Genomic DNA, 14796 nt, shown 5'->3' with positions numbered 1-14796 from the left:
CACATATTAGCTTGGAGGGAAGAATTTAGAACACTATCTGGCAGATTCAGGTTTCCAAATCAGACATTTTTGGTATGTTCAGATCTTTGGAGCTGGTATATTTGGGGCCTGTGTATTACCCGTTTAATGACACTTCAATTTGTGCCTTTCTTTTCATCCTAAGTATCAGATAAGAAAAAAAAACCCCACAACTTTTCTTCATTCTTACTATCTTCTAGAATCTCACAATTTTGAAATAAGGGAATGAATGTTTTCATGTAGCTGTGAGGGTCTTTAAAAAACCTTTTTAAAAAATACATTGTTCACTCTCAGCAAAATCCTGATTAAAAGTGGGCAAAAGGGTAACCAAATATTGAAAAATATTCAAAAGTACCACTTCCAGTTCCTCTCAGCAGTGCCAATATTTCTCAGAGCAAACCTATTCTAACTACATTTCAGTTCTGAAATCCAACAAATTTGATAAAAATAGCAATGAATGATTCTATTCTTTAAAAAAGAAGACAAATTATGCTTTGGGGAAAAATAATTTGCTCTGAAGTATAAAATGTTCTAATATTTATATGTTATAATAAAAGCATGACATGTTTATAAACATTCCATCAAGCATTTGCACAAGGGGGCCACCACTGACAACTAGAAATGCAATAAATATGCACGGACACACTGAGTATGAAATATACATCTTAATTTTATAATCGTGTGTGCTTTATTTTTTACACAAATGGAATGGAAGTGTCGAATATTTACACTTAACAGGAGTGTAAGCTGTGCAGTGTCTCTGTAAACTCCAGCCCAGGCAAGGAGTATTTCCCCCTCCCTCCCATCCTGCACTACAGCTCAATGGAGGAAAATCCTGTCAGAGAGAAGCACAAAACCGCCATATTGAAAGGCTCTAACGGGTACAGCCTGGTGCACTCAGAAGTTAAGACACAGGAAACACAAATTCAAAAAGGAGAGAAGAAAAATTTGCCTTCCTATGGGGAGTCCACCTTGCCATTTGCTTGTCTGTCCTCATGAGTTGCTGGGGAGATTCTGAATTCTACCTTTTAGATGATCTTTGTCCAAATCATTCACCTGTGTTAGCTTGTCCTCAGCTGCTACAAGAAACTGCACAGCTGTACAAGATATGATTTCCAAAGCACAGTTTTCAGTGAGGAAGGATATTTACAGACTGGAGGGGGGTGGTGTGTGGGTTTCCATCCACATTCATTCACAAATGTAGTATGTGTATACATGATATACATACCACATATACCATACATACACATAAATAAAATATATATCCATAGAATTCTCTAGGGAGCCCTCTGGCACATCAGTTGTCACAGGAGGTACTCCACATGCTTTAAGGGAAATGTCCCCCCTTTTCCCCCTAGGAGTGACACATTACTGTGATAAACCTAGGAACTAGCCTGAGTCCTTGACTTAAATGTTTTTTGTAGGAATTTCTTAGAAAGGACCAAGACAGGAAAAAAGAGATGTTATTTCACCAGTGAGTCCATTCAATCTCACCAGAGCAATCACCAGCTGAAAAGCAGAGGGGGCTTCACATAAAAACGGGGAGGAAAAAAAAAAAAGCTTATGAAAGAGAAAAAAATGTGTCTCTTCAAATCAAGGCGATGGCATGGTTCCAATGAGAAGGAAGAGGTTTGCTGTCAGAATAGCTGTTGGGGCTGGAGTCTGCCTTTATTGAAAGGGAGTGTCCTCGGAGCCGCGGAATGGTGCTGGGAGTGGGCTCGCTTTGGACCAGCCTTCAGGCAGGCAGTCACCCAGGTGCCGGCAGGGCCCAGAGCACGTGCAGCGTCACTGCCAAGGCAGCGGTGCAGGCTGGCTCAGTGAGCGGTGCTCCAGTTCAGGACCTCACGCTCAGCTTCGCTTTCTGGGCTGCGGAGGTGAAACAGTGACCCAAAGTATTTGTGTCATGAGTCCAATCTATGGACTTGCTGTCTGAATCAGCCATGAGCCCTTATAGGACATAAAAACTAAGAGGTGGGGTATGAGAGGTGATGAGAGATGCGAGGGAAAGAGAAAGAACAGGTAAGGAGGGGAAAGTGTGATAAGGGGAAAGATAAGAAGGGGGAAGTGTGAAAATAAAGGAGAGATCAACAAGGAGATGGGGAATGAAAGGGAGGGAGTTCAGAAGGATTACAGGAGAAAATGAACAACTCAGAGAAGACAGGAAGGAAGGATAAAAGGAGAGGTACCCCAAAGGCTGATGGAATGAGATAAAAAGAGAAAGGGGAAAGCAGATAAAAGGACTGAGAAAGAACCAGAGGCAGAGCCAGAGGAGTGGAGAGCTTTTCCCTGGCTTGGAGTCCCGAAGGGCTGGCAGTAGGATCTAAGACAGCTCACAGGCACCTGAGTGCAGCTTTGTAAAGGTGGGCTCACTGAACAGATAGAGCCCACCCAAAAACTTGGGGCCAAGAGAAAAGGCCTGCAAAGAAATGGCCAACAAATCCTGCAAAAGGAGAGCAAAAAACAAATGCCCCTGCGATTAGCTGACAAATGGGGTTTAGATTTTGGTAAAGCTGAGACCCCCGTGGTGCTACACATTGTACCAGAGCATGAAAAATAGCACCAGTGACACGATCTGGCACTTTTCTGAAAGGGCCCAGCATGTGAATGTGACAGTGCGCCCCCAGCAAGCCTTCAGATTGGAGAGAGCTCCGGACAAAGTTTGCAGTGTTAGCACCAGTCTGGCCCTAGGCTCCAAGTGCATTTGCACCAGATGTAATCTAGGTAACTTTCATGCCGTTTCCATACCAGTCATCAGATTTGCTGCAAAATACACCGATTCTTTGGAGCCATAGAGACCTCAACATTGGGAAGCGCAGGACAACACAACGAATGGTGGTGTAAATTCTATAGGAAAAGACCCTCTCACCAATTTGCTTGGTGATTCTTCAAGCAAATATATATGTATATATATTTATATATTTATATAAATCTACATAAAAAAATCAGTGCAAATGCCAACTCGAATCTGAAAGCATCTACACTAGGAAAATAAATAATTATATTACTACAAAACCAAGGGTTGGTGGTTCAATTTGATTATACTCAGCCACAGCAATACTTAATAGTAAATGGAAAGCACGTCAATCACACGACCCGCGGAAACATCTACTCATTAATGACAGTCCTTTAAATAAATGGTTGCATGCTCAGTTGAGAAACCAAAGAAGTTATCATGGTGGCCTAAAAAGAGAGCTGGGATCAGGAATGGCGTTCTGGTGGCAGGAGACTTCCGGGAGCAATACTGATGAAAGTAGACCTCGACCTGAAACTGGCGCATGGCAGACGTGGACACATCTTTCACATTCTGGGCAATCTAAGAAAATCTCCAGAAACATAACTTTCATCAGAGGGAAAATACATTGCCAGCCCTGCCATTGGCAAAGGCGGCCTCAAGACTATAGGTAGATGCATAATTTTTGTGTTTGTTTCGGTGACTGCAGCCAATCAGACAGTGGTATTTAGTGTAAGCTGAACAAATGCTTGTTTTTGAAAGAGACCCTCATTCCGAGCTCTGATGTTCTTACTGGGAAGAAGCCCCATCACGGCTGATGGCTCCATCTCTAGCTCTACCGTCCCAGCCTCTATGCTGGTTTGCTGCACAGTGTGGCAGAATCCCTGCCAGGTCTGGATGTATACCCCAAAAATAAGGCGATGGGGCTTGGTCTGGGCATGCACAGAACCCAGAGTTGTGTGGTTATTCAGATTACTGAAAAGTCTCTCTCTAAACACCTTGGGCATAAGCAATGCTGATGTCACCATTGGCTCTAAAGTAGGATATAGGCTTCGGGAGGTTTCTTTTTGTTTTAAATCATCATCAGTATCATGGCTAAAAAAACAAACTTGGTCCAGGTGCAGCCCCCAAGAAAGGCAGTTCAATTGGTTGAGTTCAAAGTCGTTAATTGTCTTTTCTTATGATTCTCTTGCCCTGTACACAGGAACAAAAGTCTGTACCCCTAACCAAATACTTCTTTATCTCTTTCTCAGAGAAGAAGTGCATCTTGGGACAGATCTCTCCAGGGCTCTAGACCATCTCTGGCTGTTATAAAACCTCAGTTACTTGCGACAAAAAAAAAAAAAAAAAAAAGGCCTAATTACTCATGGTTGGCCAAAATACTAAATGATGTTTAAGAACTGTATATAAGTAGCTAGGAACAAAGTTATTCAACTATTTGCATGGCAGGCCCAGGATGTTTAATGAGAGAAAAGCGAAAACTTCCCTTGAGTTCATTCGCATGAGTTGGTCTCTGAGAGCCATCAGCTTAAAAATGCATTAACCAAATGTCTTCCAAAAATATCCATGAGGGCAACTCATTAAGGGGTGCGTTCCGTGAGAGTGTATCACTAATAAGGAAGGGAGATCATGGGAGGTAAGTGAGGGAGAAGTCTGTGTCAGACTTCGGAAGGACCTCAGATGCTCTTAATGAATCATTGGCAACAGAAGGGAGAGTGCAGCTTTCAGTTCTTGACTTTGATCGTCTGCGGATAGTGCACACATTTAGTCTTTCCATTAATTTGTCTTTACAAAATATTTCACAAAACTTTTTTAACCTATAGAAATTTGTTTCTATACATTTAATATATTTTTATTGTATAAATTATTCTCATCTTTAGTGCCTTCTTTCAGTTTATAAATGGCAAAATAGACAATAAACAATCATAAAGCTAACCCCAGGGGGAATCCCCTCCTCTCAGTAAGGTCAGTCCTCCATACACTTGCGAATTTGTGAAATGCTCATCTTTGCAGATGCCCATCAAAGAAACTACACGCTTATCCTTCCCTGATATTATGCCGTCTCCAAAAGGGGCTCTTTTCTTTTTTCCTTCCTTCTTTCTTTCTTTTGCTTGTTAAGAAACCAAAGGATGTGCATAGTTATAAAATTCGAAGTGGACCAATTACAGATGTGGGTAATGGGAAGGTTGGTGAAGTTCAAGTGCTGGCAACTTTTCTTTAAAGCAAAAAACACAGAGAGCTCAGCAGCTAAATCAGCTCTGGACATCTGCTGGGGTGAGGAGGCTGCCCATCTCTTGGGCACAAAGCCCTTCAGGGATTCATCCCTACACCTGGCCCCTTGAGCAAACCAAAGCCTTTCTGCATACTGCAGTGTCTTTTCTGTCCCACCCTTTGGCCCCTCTGTTTCCTTCATGGCTTCACACAGTTTGTGTTGTACATTCATAAGAATTCACATTGACTGCAAAAACATAAATGCAACAAAAACATAAAAGCCTCCAAGTAGTATATTATATATATTTTGTTCTTCTAAATGCTCTTCTGTCGTTGTCAGAGGTGCAGTAGCTAATTTATAACTTTTCCTTTGAGGGAATCCAGATGAAAGGCCCAGACTGCTCTTCAATAACAAGCTTGCATTGGTTATATATATCTTCTAAGGTGTCTCCTTGGACAATAGCTAGAATAAGAGCAAACACACCCAGAATTAGGACTCACTGCTGGGTGGTGAAGAACAATCATCAATCACACAGCAGAAGCTCAACTCAGTAACAAACAAACTCATTAGGAAGCTTAACATTAGTTTTCATTAGTAAGAAAATGCAGAAAATTTATTTAAGCAAAGTCACATTCATGATTTAAAAAAAAAGCTTTCAAGGCATGTTTTGGATCTGTAATAAATGCACCATAGTCTTTCTGCTTTCTACATGTTTGTCTGTTTGGGACAATGAATAATTCATTTATTTACATTTTATGGGTGTCTATTCTGGGCCAGGCACTGAGCTAGGCATTGATCAATTTTCAGATTGAGAGCTCCCTATTTACTAAAGAAAGCTGGCCTTATACTCTCTGTACTGTCCTTACTTTGTCAGGGGAAGAAATTCTGATATTTTAGACTCAGAGGAAATAATAAAGGTTTTGGGAGAAACTTCAGTTACAGTCAATGCTCAAAACCTTTAATAGGAAGCCCCATTCATTCTCCAAGTAATCTAGTAAAATGAAAATATTCCCTACAGGGCAGCTCATATTGAGAATATCTTGTGGCAATTACTTATTAAAAACATAAACAGGAGGAAACAAACAAACTGCTAAACTGTGTATTACCTAAAACACCGAGTCACTTAGAGTAGTTTTAAGTATATTTTATTATCTCCTTTGACCAAAAACTACCTTGTAACTAGATCTCTGAAACAGTCAGTACTATCCATATGACACTAGGGCTTAGAAATAAATTGCTACTGAAACGTGGCTTAGATTTTCAAAAACACTCCTCAGAGTATATTGATTACTGCATTTTATTCCTGAATATAAGCCCCTGTCAACTGTACGTGGTTTTGATGGTCCTACCTGGATATTCTTTAAGGATGAAACATAACTTATAGCTTTGTTATTAATAGGAATTTTACTTAAGATTACCCGATTCAACATATTTGCAAACGGCTAAGCCACTGGTGTTTTCCTACTCAGAATAAGATAAAAAATAAAACATCTAACTTCACATCAGGTAATTCTGGAGGAAAGTTCTTGGTTTCAAACCATCAGTTGTAAAGAAAGTTCCACAAAGCTTGGTCCTTCTTTGGATGTGATCAATAGTTTCACGAAAACATATAAGAAGAGAGAACCCAGACTATCTGCACAAGAAAATCTTCCTTTATTCCCCAAACTTTATGTTTCCAAGGAAAGATTTAAAAAGAAAAAAAGAAAGTTTTGTGTTGAGACGTGACAGGGAATTAATTGAAACACAGGGAGGTGTTTCAAGCCCCTTATCATATCTCCAGGTCACTGAAGCAGAGAATGGAGGACCTGAGATAGCTTCTCAAGAGTAACTGTTTTAGATGCTGTACATTTTGAGCCCTGAAAGTTTGCTTTTTCAAGTTTTTTTATGATATCAGGGAGATAGCTTAATGAGGCATCAATGCCTCAATTCTCCTAACAGCAGGAGACAGCTCAGTGGCATCTGCCAGACCTAGTTTTGGATGGGGCCCCTGGGAACCTGGAAGCTGGCTGAGGTGGAATTCAGAGCAGGGAGGACACAGAGTCTGGAGCAAGTGGGTGAACCAGAGGGAGATTAAGGATTCTCAGCAGGAAGGTTTTAGGGCCAGTAAACCAGGCCCACATCGATGCCAAATGTCAGACAATTTATCTCCTTCCTCACAGTCCAAGGGTTAATGAAGTTACCTGTAAAATATTCTCCAAATTCTTGTTCTAGCTTAATTGCACGATCGTAGGTTTTCTTGGCCTGTTCCTCTGTTAGACGCTTGTTCATCTCCCTGGGAAAATGAGGGTTTGCTATTAGAACACACAAGGAATATACCAAATCCTGAAAAATTAAAATGTATGACCCAAACGAAGCTTGCAGGAAGCCTAGTGAAATCTCAGCAGCTGCTTCCTACTCTTCATTCTGGACTCCTCTTTGCTGGAATAATTTCAGCAATAAGGACTCCCTCCCAAGGAACTCTCTGAGGACAGTCCCTTGGTCCCACATTGATTGAAACAGAATCTGTCTCCTTATGATTTCCAGTCACTGGTCCCTGTCCTGTCCTCTGCAGTCCCATAGATTAGGGCTAAACTTCCTTTCTCCACGACAGGCAGCAGGGTCCATAAATCAAGTGCTCATGTGTCCCTTGAGGTTTCCACTCCTTCAGAATAAACTGTCCTACTTCCTTCATCTGTTCTCTCCTTGGGCATGATTTCCAAATCCTAACTTTCCTGGCTACCCTCCCTCGGACTTTGTTCTGGTCTATCTCGACCTCTCTTAAATGTGGCATGTAGAATCAAATGAAATCTTCCAGGGGTGGTCAGAGGGAGGAGAAGAGATGGGGAGAAGGGAAGGTACACCACAGAATTTTGGAGCTCATTATATCTGAGAAAACACGGCTTGACTGTTCTCAGGTCCTGATCTCACAGAAAGCTTTGATTTCTGGGCTCCCCCATCCTCCCTAAGGGCTGCTGTTCATCTTCAACATACAGCAGAAGACGTGGAAACAGAAAGTGCTTCCAAAGAATTCTAGAAGAGGTGACAGGCCCCTGAGGCGGGTGTATCTTTCAGGCTGAACCGTCATCTGCCTCTCTCGCTGCTCGACTTCTGTTAATGCCATGGCGTGTCAGTAGCAACCAGAGCCCTGAACTCCTTCTGTTTTTTATTTATTTATTTATTTATCTATTTATTTATTTATTAATTATTATTTTTTATTGTGAAATACACATTGTTTAGAATTAGTTTCAGCTGTCCCTCTGTTTTTATAATCCGATGGAATCTCAAGGAGCTGCTAACGGCTTGAATTAAAATGAACACAGAGAGGCTGTAACAAGCAAAAGTGCTGGGACCAAAATATTTTCAGATAGACTGTAAGGAAGTAATATCAAATAGTGAGCCAGGATAGAGGACCTTGGTAAGAATCTCTGATGGTCACTTTTGTTTATTTTTGTTCTGATAGGAGAATGGGCTCTAAAGGCATTATGCCTGGGAAGACTCTCTGTCCCTTTCTTTCTGTTAGTCTGTGCTGCTTAATCATTGTCAGTTTATTTAAATCCAACCTACACTCAAGGACAAATTGAGGTGGGAGGGAAATGGGAAATAACCTAATCTTTTGATTCCTAGTCACTGACAGCTTTATCCTCCCATGTCCTCTGGTGGTAATTTTTTTTTTTTTTGCCTACCAATCTGCGCTTATTAAATAAAAAATATTTTATCTTCCCATTTTTTCTTAAAGACATTTTCTTAATCAAAGACTGACAACCATTGCCTCTGACCATCACAAGAATACCAGCATGAGCATGACTGCACTGGGCTGACAACAGTCCAGCTGAGTACAAAGACATTTCAGTTGGCCCATCAGGAGGCATCACAGGTCCTCATAGAATTCTGTATTTAAGATACGGCTCTGACAGTTTCCCCAGAGATTATTCCCCCAAAGGCATTGCTGCCTTTGTGTGCCATTTAGGATGCCAGAGGTCTGGGTTTGGAACACGTGGCCTCAGCCAATTCCTTTCTTCAGAGAAAAAATAACTGAGGCCTGAAGTAGTAAATGTACTTGCCTAAGGTTGTATTTTTTTTTTTTTTTTAGCTGAGCCATCCTGCCACCTGTTGGTAGCTCAGCGGCAGCTCAGCTCGGGCCGGGCATCGAACTGCTGTTGCTCAGAGCTCAAACTCTTGAGCGAGCTTTTAACCAACTGAGCCACTCAGCCGGCCCCTAAGGTTGTATTTTTAATAAAGAGTACATCTGATGTAAGAACTCAAAAGTTTTTTGTTTTCTTTTAAACCAAGTTTTAGTCAAACAGACTTTCCATTATACCAAGACTTTCTTTCCAAAGTGTCTTATTTGGAAAAAATAAAAAACTGAAGCCAGATACTAACATGATTCTGTGTACAATGCTGATGGTTGCAATATAAAGAAGTGGACATTTCCTGAACTCTTACTACTGAAATAAACTCATCTCACCTGCAGAGATTGTAGCTACAATTCTCCTCCCAAATAGCACTAGCCCTGAAAGGTGTTAATGGTTGTCATTCCCAGGTGCAGGAGATGCTGGGCTAAACCAAGGGATACTTTTCACAGACAGTATTTTGCTCCAGATGTCAAAATCATGTCGGTTGGGATCTTCTTTGCTGGGCTGTCTTCTCTCAATTCCCTTTGCACTTATTGTAGCAAAGACTAAAGTTAGGTTTTTAACCCTCTAGTGTATGAATTTGTGTTGTCTTTTTGCCTAATCTGTGAGTTCTTTGAGGACAGAGACTATGGCTTGTTCATCAGCATGTGGAATGGAGCCTGACTCAACACTTATTTGTTGAATGGATGGATGAATGGAGAGCTAGACAGATAAATATAATTCTGTTATAGTTGAATACAGAAGCGAACACAGGCCACCATGGGAGCAAGAAGGTAAGAAGAGCAGGTTAGAGTGGCAAGGTGAAGATACGGGAAAGCTTCTCGTTGCCACGGGGTGGGGCAGGGAGCAAAAGTCACAAGGCTACATGATATAAAAAGAACATCTCTGTCATATGCTTCACTTATGCTTCTCTGAAGAGTCAGTTATGTGTGTGCTAATGAGCTCTGTGGTTCGATGGGGATGATGCCCCAGAGAAATAACGTGTGTGATGATGTGTCCATGCCTAAATGTGACAGCTGCCATGCTCTCGTTCCAGCTGGCCTAGCATTCACTTATTTCTGGGGAATGGGCAATTCATGCCAGCTTTGCTCCTGAAGTAAAACCCATGCAAAAGAGTGAACTGCAAAGTAAACGCCCAGCATTTACGAATAAGAGCACATGGGTTTGAACGTCACTGTTACTGCATTCAAGACCTGGGACTATGGCTGCAGCAAATTCTGTCAGATTCACTGTCCTCAAGGAGGAATCCAACCTTCCCTCTGTTGAATCTTCCTTGGTGATAAGCAGCTGTGACAATGCCCTAAGGCAAAACTAAATAAGTCACCTCATCGTTGTGGAAGGAAGTAGACCTTCTCCCACTGAGCGCCAGATGGGTATGTCTCCCAATATCACACTCAACCAAATGTGCCATTGTTCTGCTTCTCCCTCAGGTCTCAGTTCCCTGGGAAGCCATTTATCCTACCGCGTGTTTATGATGTGGAAACCTCTTCTTCTATTTATGAAACAGGCCTTTAAGATGCTGCTCTCAGGACGTGAGGGCCATTTTTTAAATTCTTCTTATTAACGTTAGCACTCATAATAATATTTACGAGGCTCTTCACAGATTATAAATTACTTTTACATAATGAAATTTGTGGTTGCTTAATTCACTTTGTGCAATACCCCACACAATATCCTACATGAAGAGAAATTTAATACATCCTATTGGGGATAATACTATCAAGAACCATTATTTTATCACTAGCACATGTTTTTCCATGTGCCAACTATGGGCGATGTTCTTTATCTTATAATTCAATACCCAAATTCATGGGGCTGAATTGTCAGTCACCCCCGATTTTATTTTTTCACCTTGATAAGAAACTTTGTCCATCTTTTATTTATGAGAATATAGCTTTTAAGGTACAGCTCTGGCAGTTTTCCCAGAGATCAACTATGTATTTAACTGAATTCTCTTAGGCTGCAATTCCAGCTACTGCAGCTCGCTTCTTTTCTTCATCCTCAGAGAAGATGCGAACAGTTAGCCATTTTCCTCTGCAAGTAACTGCTTTCACCTCTGGGATTAAGTAATTCCGTTTTCTTTGATCTTTCCATAACCAATGTTTTCCAGCCCTTTGTGGTTCACTTCTGTACCCTGTCAAATACTCTAAAGTCTTGAGGCCCAAATAAAGGCATATTTGAACAAAGCTCTTGCAACAGGCATGCTAGCATTAACTCTTGTGATCTCTTGGAAAAGGTACTGTTTATGTGTTTTATAATGATAAAATATCTTTATTCCACTTAATTAAAATAACTTGAAATCTTTTATAGCTACTATTTAATGAGTGCTTACTATATGCCAAAGACTGTGGGAAGAAGCTTTATGTTCATGATCATGTTTAACATTTACACTAGCTCTATGAGGGACATATTATTAATGTGTCTGGTTTAGAGGTGAGGAATGAAATCTTATAGAGGTCAAGCCACTTTCCCAAGGGCACACAACTCATCAGTGGCAAAGCAAAGAGCCAAACCTAGCCTGACTAATTTTCAAGTTCCTGTTCTGAGCCTCTTTGCCCTGCTGCCTGCATGGTTAATGAGGCCTCCCTTTCGTACGAGAGTTGTCTATAAAGCAATGCCAACACTCTCTATCAAATTGCTGCAGAAAATATGGAACTTTATAGGCAGATCATGAATATCTGCCCAATTTGTTTACTGATTTTTGAAGGAAGCTATTTTACAAGTCCTCTGAAAAATAAAGAGAATAAAAACCTCCTAGTTGTGCATTTTTTTTTGTATTCATAAATGTATGCAGACATGGAGCTATTGATTAAGGTTATAGATGTTTTGTTGCCAAGCCATGAAGATAACTCCCTATTAAGGATAGTAGTCTATCTACATGAGGTTTTAATGAAGGAATGTAAGAATTCTATGATAGAACAAAGTGAAATGCCAATGAACAGAGTCTAAAATATTGTCTGCTCCCTCTATATAAACCCACACATTTAAAAAGATTTACCCATTGAACTGCTCTCAGAAGTAAGAGACAATTCAAAGATGATGCTACCTATCATTTGGAAAACAAAACCGAAAAACCAAACCAAGCTAAATCAACCTACCTTCAAAACAACAAAACAGAACAAAATCACGCGCACACACACACAAAACAACTTGTGAAGTGAAAATAAGTCAAGAAACATTAGCGAAGACATTTTAAGGAATTACTGACATTTCTCTAGTGGCTCAAAAAAACTTGAATATAGCTTTAAAAAAGGGGAATGCTTAAAAAATCAGCGGTGACATTTCCCATTTGTAAGCATGTGTAAGAAAGAGCTGTTAATAATGTGCTGAGTCACATGGAACAGGAGGCTGGCTGAGGCCTCCAGGGGTCCCCACTTACATCAGGGGCTCCAGAGACTTGGGCTTAATGAAGATGGCGATGGGATAGAGCTGGGCAACTTGTAGCCGCTTGATGGCATTTCCCGATACGTCAAGTATACAGTGTTTGCCCTGGTAAAAGAGAGGAAAAACATGGAGTTAATCCAGAAACAATGGTCATAATCCAATGCCCCCTAGAAATAATGTAAGTGTGCTTTAGGAGAAGATAAGGGATAATGGATTTCTCACGACTGACAAAGGATCCCTGCAAAGCATAAATGAAAGCGGACGTACAGGTCATCACTGAATGCTTGGCATCACTCATAATTATTTACCCCCTTACTAAGTGTCTGCCACTGGGATAGACATTCCACATGTGTTGTTTCAGTTAACTTTGTTTTCTTAAATAAATACCTGATGCTCTGCACAAAGAAATATATGGAAATGTGTAATGTGAGTCTATGCTCAGGAAACTCGTAAACCATCTCTAAAGACAACTGTCAAGAAGACATTCTTAAATCTATGAGGTAGATACTATTAATTGCAGTTCATACAAGAGAAGACTAAGCCTTAGAAATATTAACTAACTTGCCCAAAGTCTCAGTGTTAGGAGGACCGAAACCCAAGTCTTACATGCTGACAAGATTGTTGGTTAGAATAAACAGACACCTCGTTGTCTCACCCTGCTCTATGTTAAATTTGGAGGAATGGTAAATCGTGTGAATTTAGAGCAATTCCACAAATATTGGTGAGTGCTTATATGCATCCTGCCCTCGATATGCTCAGTCTAGCAGAAGATGGACACAAAAAGAGTGACCTGAAGTATTATATCTTCAATGCTGAGAGAGAGGCTTGCATGGGGTATGTAAATTGTTTGCTAAAAAATAAAAACCCTATTACATTATGGCACATCTCATTTAACTTGGCTTCCACTGCAATGAGTGCTCAGAACGAGGAGTTGCTTTATTAAGTACTTCCGGAAAAGTAGATACATTTGCCACACATCATATTCTACCTCCTGGAGAGAAATGGCCTCATTACCCTGATGCTAGAAGAACTTTTACACAAGAAGGAAAAAAAAAGCATATTATGAAGATAGGAACAGAAGTATCTATCAATATTTGAGCTCTTATAGGAGAAACACACTAAGATAGTTCAAGCTTTTATCACCTAAGTAACAAATTCTAAGTTTGGTATCTATGAAGTGCAGGAGATACATAAAATCTCTAAATGCTGTTTGATTATTCATCAGCCAGAACATTTAAGTTAACAAAGGTCGTATGTACATGCACAAAGAGGAGAATAGATGCAATTATCCAGCAAATTGATTATAAACAGTATGACAGCTCATAGAACCTAACTTTTAAGAGAGAGGAAAATAGATGGAACTTCTTAGTGTATTCTCAGATAGGTATTAAAATTTCTTGTTTAATTTTTTTTTACCAGTATATCAAAAGGGGGAAAAGAGGTCGTGTCAAATTAAATTAACCCAACAAATACTAATTATATAACAAATGTGACTGGCTCTTAATTCTTTTTTTTTCCCTCATATGAAATTAATCATCTGTTCACAGATTAGGATGTCTCTATAGGCAGATTTTAAAGTCACACGCAAGTGCCTTTCTCTCCTATTCTCTCTTGAACATTCTCCTGTTTTCCATTCCTTTGAAAGTATCAGCAGGAAGGGAATCACATCATCTCCACCTCCCTTAAATTGGAATTTCCACAAGCAGCAGGCTGGGCAGTCTTTCCCACCTACATACCCTCCATCAAGAGGATATCGAGTTTTCAGGGAGATAAGAAGTAATTCCTGGGCTGGTTGAGTGGCTCAGTTGGCTAAGAGCTCGCTCAAGAGTGCGAGCTCTGAGCAACTGCGGTTCGAGTCCTGGCCTGAGCTGAGCTGCTGCTGAGCTGCCAACAGGTGGCAGGATGGCTCAGAAAAAAAAAAAGAAGTAACTCCTGCTAACAAAAAGAATTGAGGATACTATTCTAAACAACCAAGAGTAAGGAAGCTTCCTTACTAGAGCCAATAATAAGTGAGTCAAGGACAAAGTGGATCTTCCTAAACTTTAAGCTGTTAATTGTCTTTAGGTTTATGCTCATCCCCTCCTCCCTCAAGTCAGTCAGCATAGTTTATTGAGATTAGACCAAAGATGAATGACCATGCTCTGAAGTGATTCTCTGCTTAGAGGCATTAAAAGGAATCTTTAATCAAAATTTACAACTGTAATCAGGAAAGAGAAATGACCGGAAAAATGCATCTTGTCACCTGGGACCCTTCTTCAGGGGAGGTGTAAGACGATTGGTGAACATACCCTTTCTGCTACAAATCTCACAGACTGCACACTGGTTCCATACAAGTTGTC

At 40.5% G+C, this 14796-nt stretch overlaps 1 protein-coding gene across 1 annotated transcript in view; it reads right to left on the bottom strand.

The window, feature by feature from the left end:
* Positions 1–668: 668 nt before the first annotated feature.
* The window catches only part of DLG2 (discs large MAGUK scaffold protein 2), a 2099601-nt gene continuing 2085473 nt past the window's right edge, over positions 669–14796 (bottom strand). The window contains 4 exon segments of the mRNA XM_019643522.1: positions 669–5423; positions 7142–7233; positions 12453–12562; positions 14746–14796. Of these exon segments, the coding sequence (XP_019499067.1) occupies positions 5317–5423; positions 7142–7233; positions 12453–12562; positions 14746–14796 (360 nt within the window). The 3' untranslated portion in view covers positions 669–5316.

The sequence above is a fragment of the Hipposideros armiger genome, unplaced genomic scaffold (assembly GCF_001890085.2).
Source record: "Hipposideros armiger isolate ML-2016 unplaced genomic scaffold, ASM189008v1 scaffold_79, whole genome shotgun sequence".
Classification (NCBI taxonomy): domain Eukaryota; kingdom Metazoa; phylum Chordata; class Mammalia; order Chiroptera; family Hipposideridae; genus Hipposideros; species Hipposideros armiger.
The sequence above is the reverse complement of the archived record's forward strand: the minus strand, read 5'-3'. Positions and strand labels throughout refer to the sequence as shown.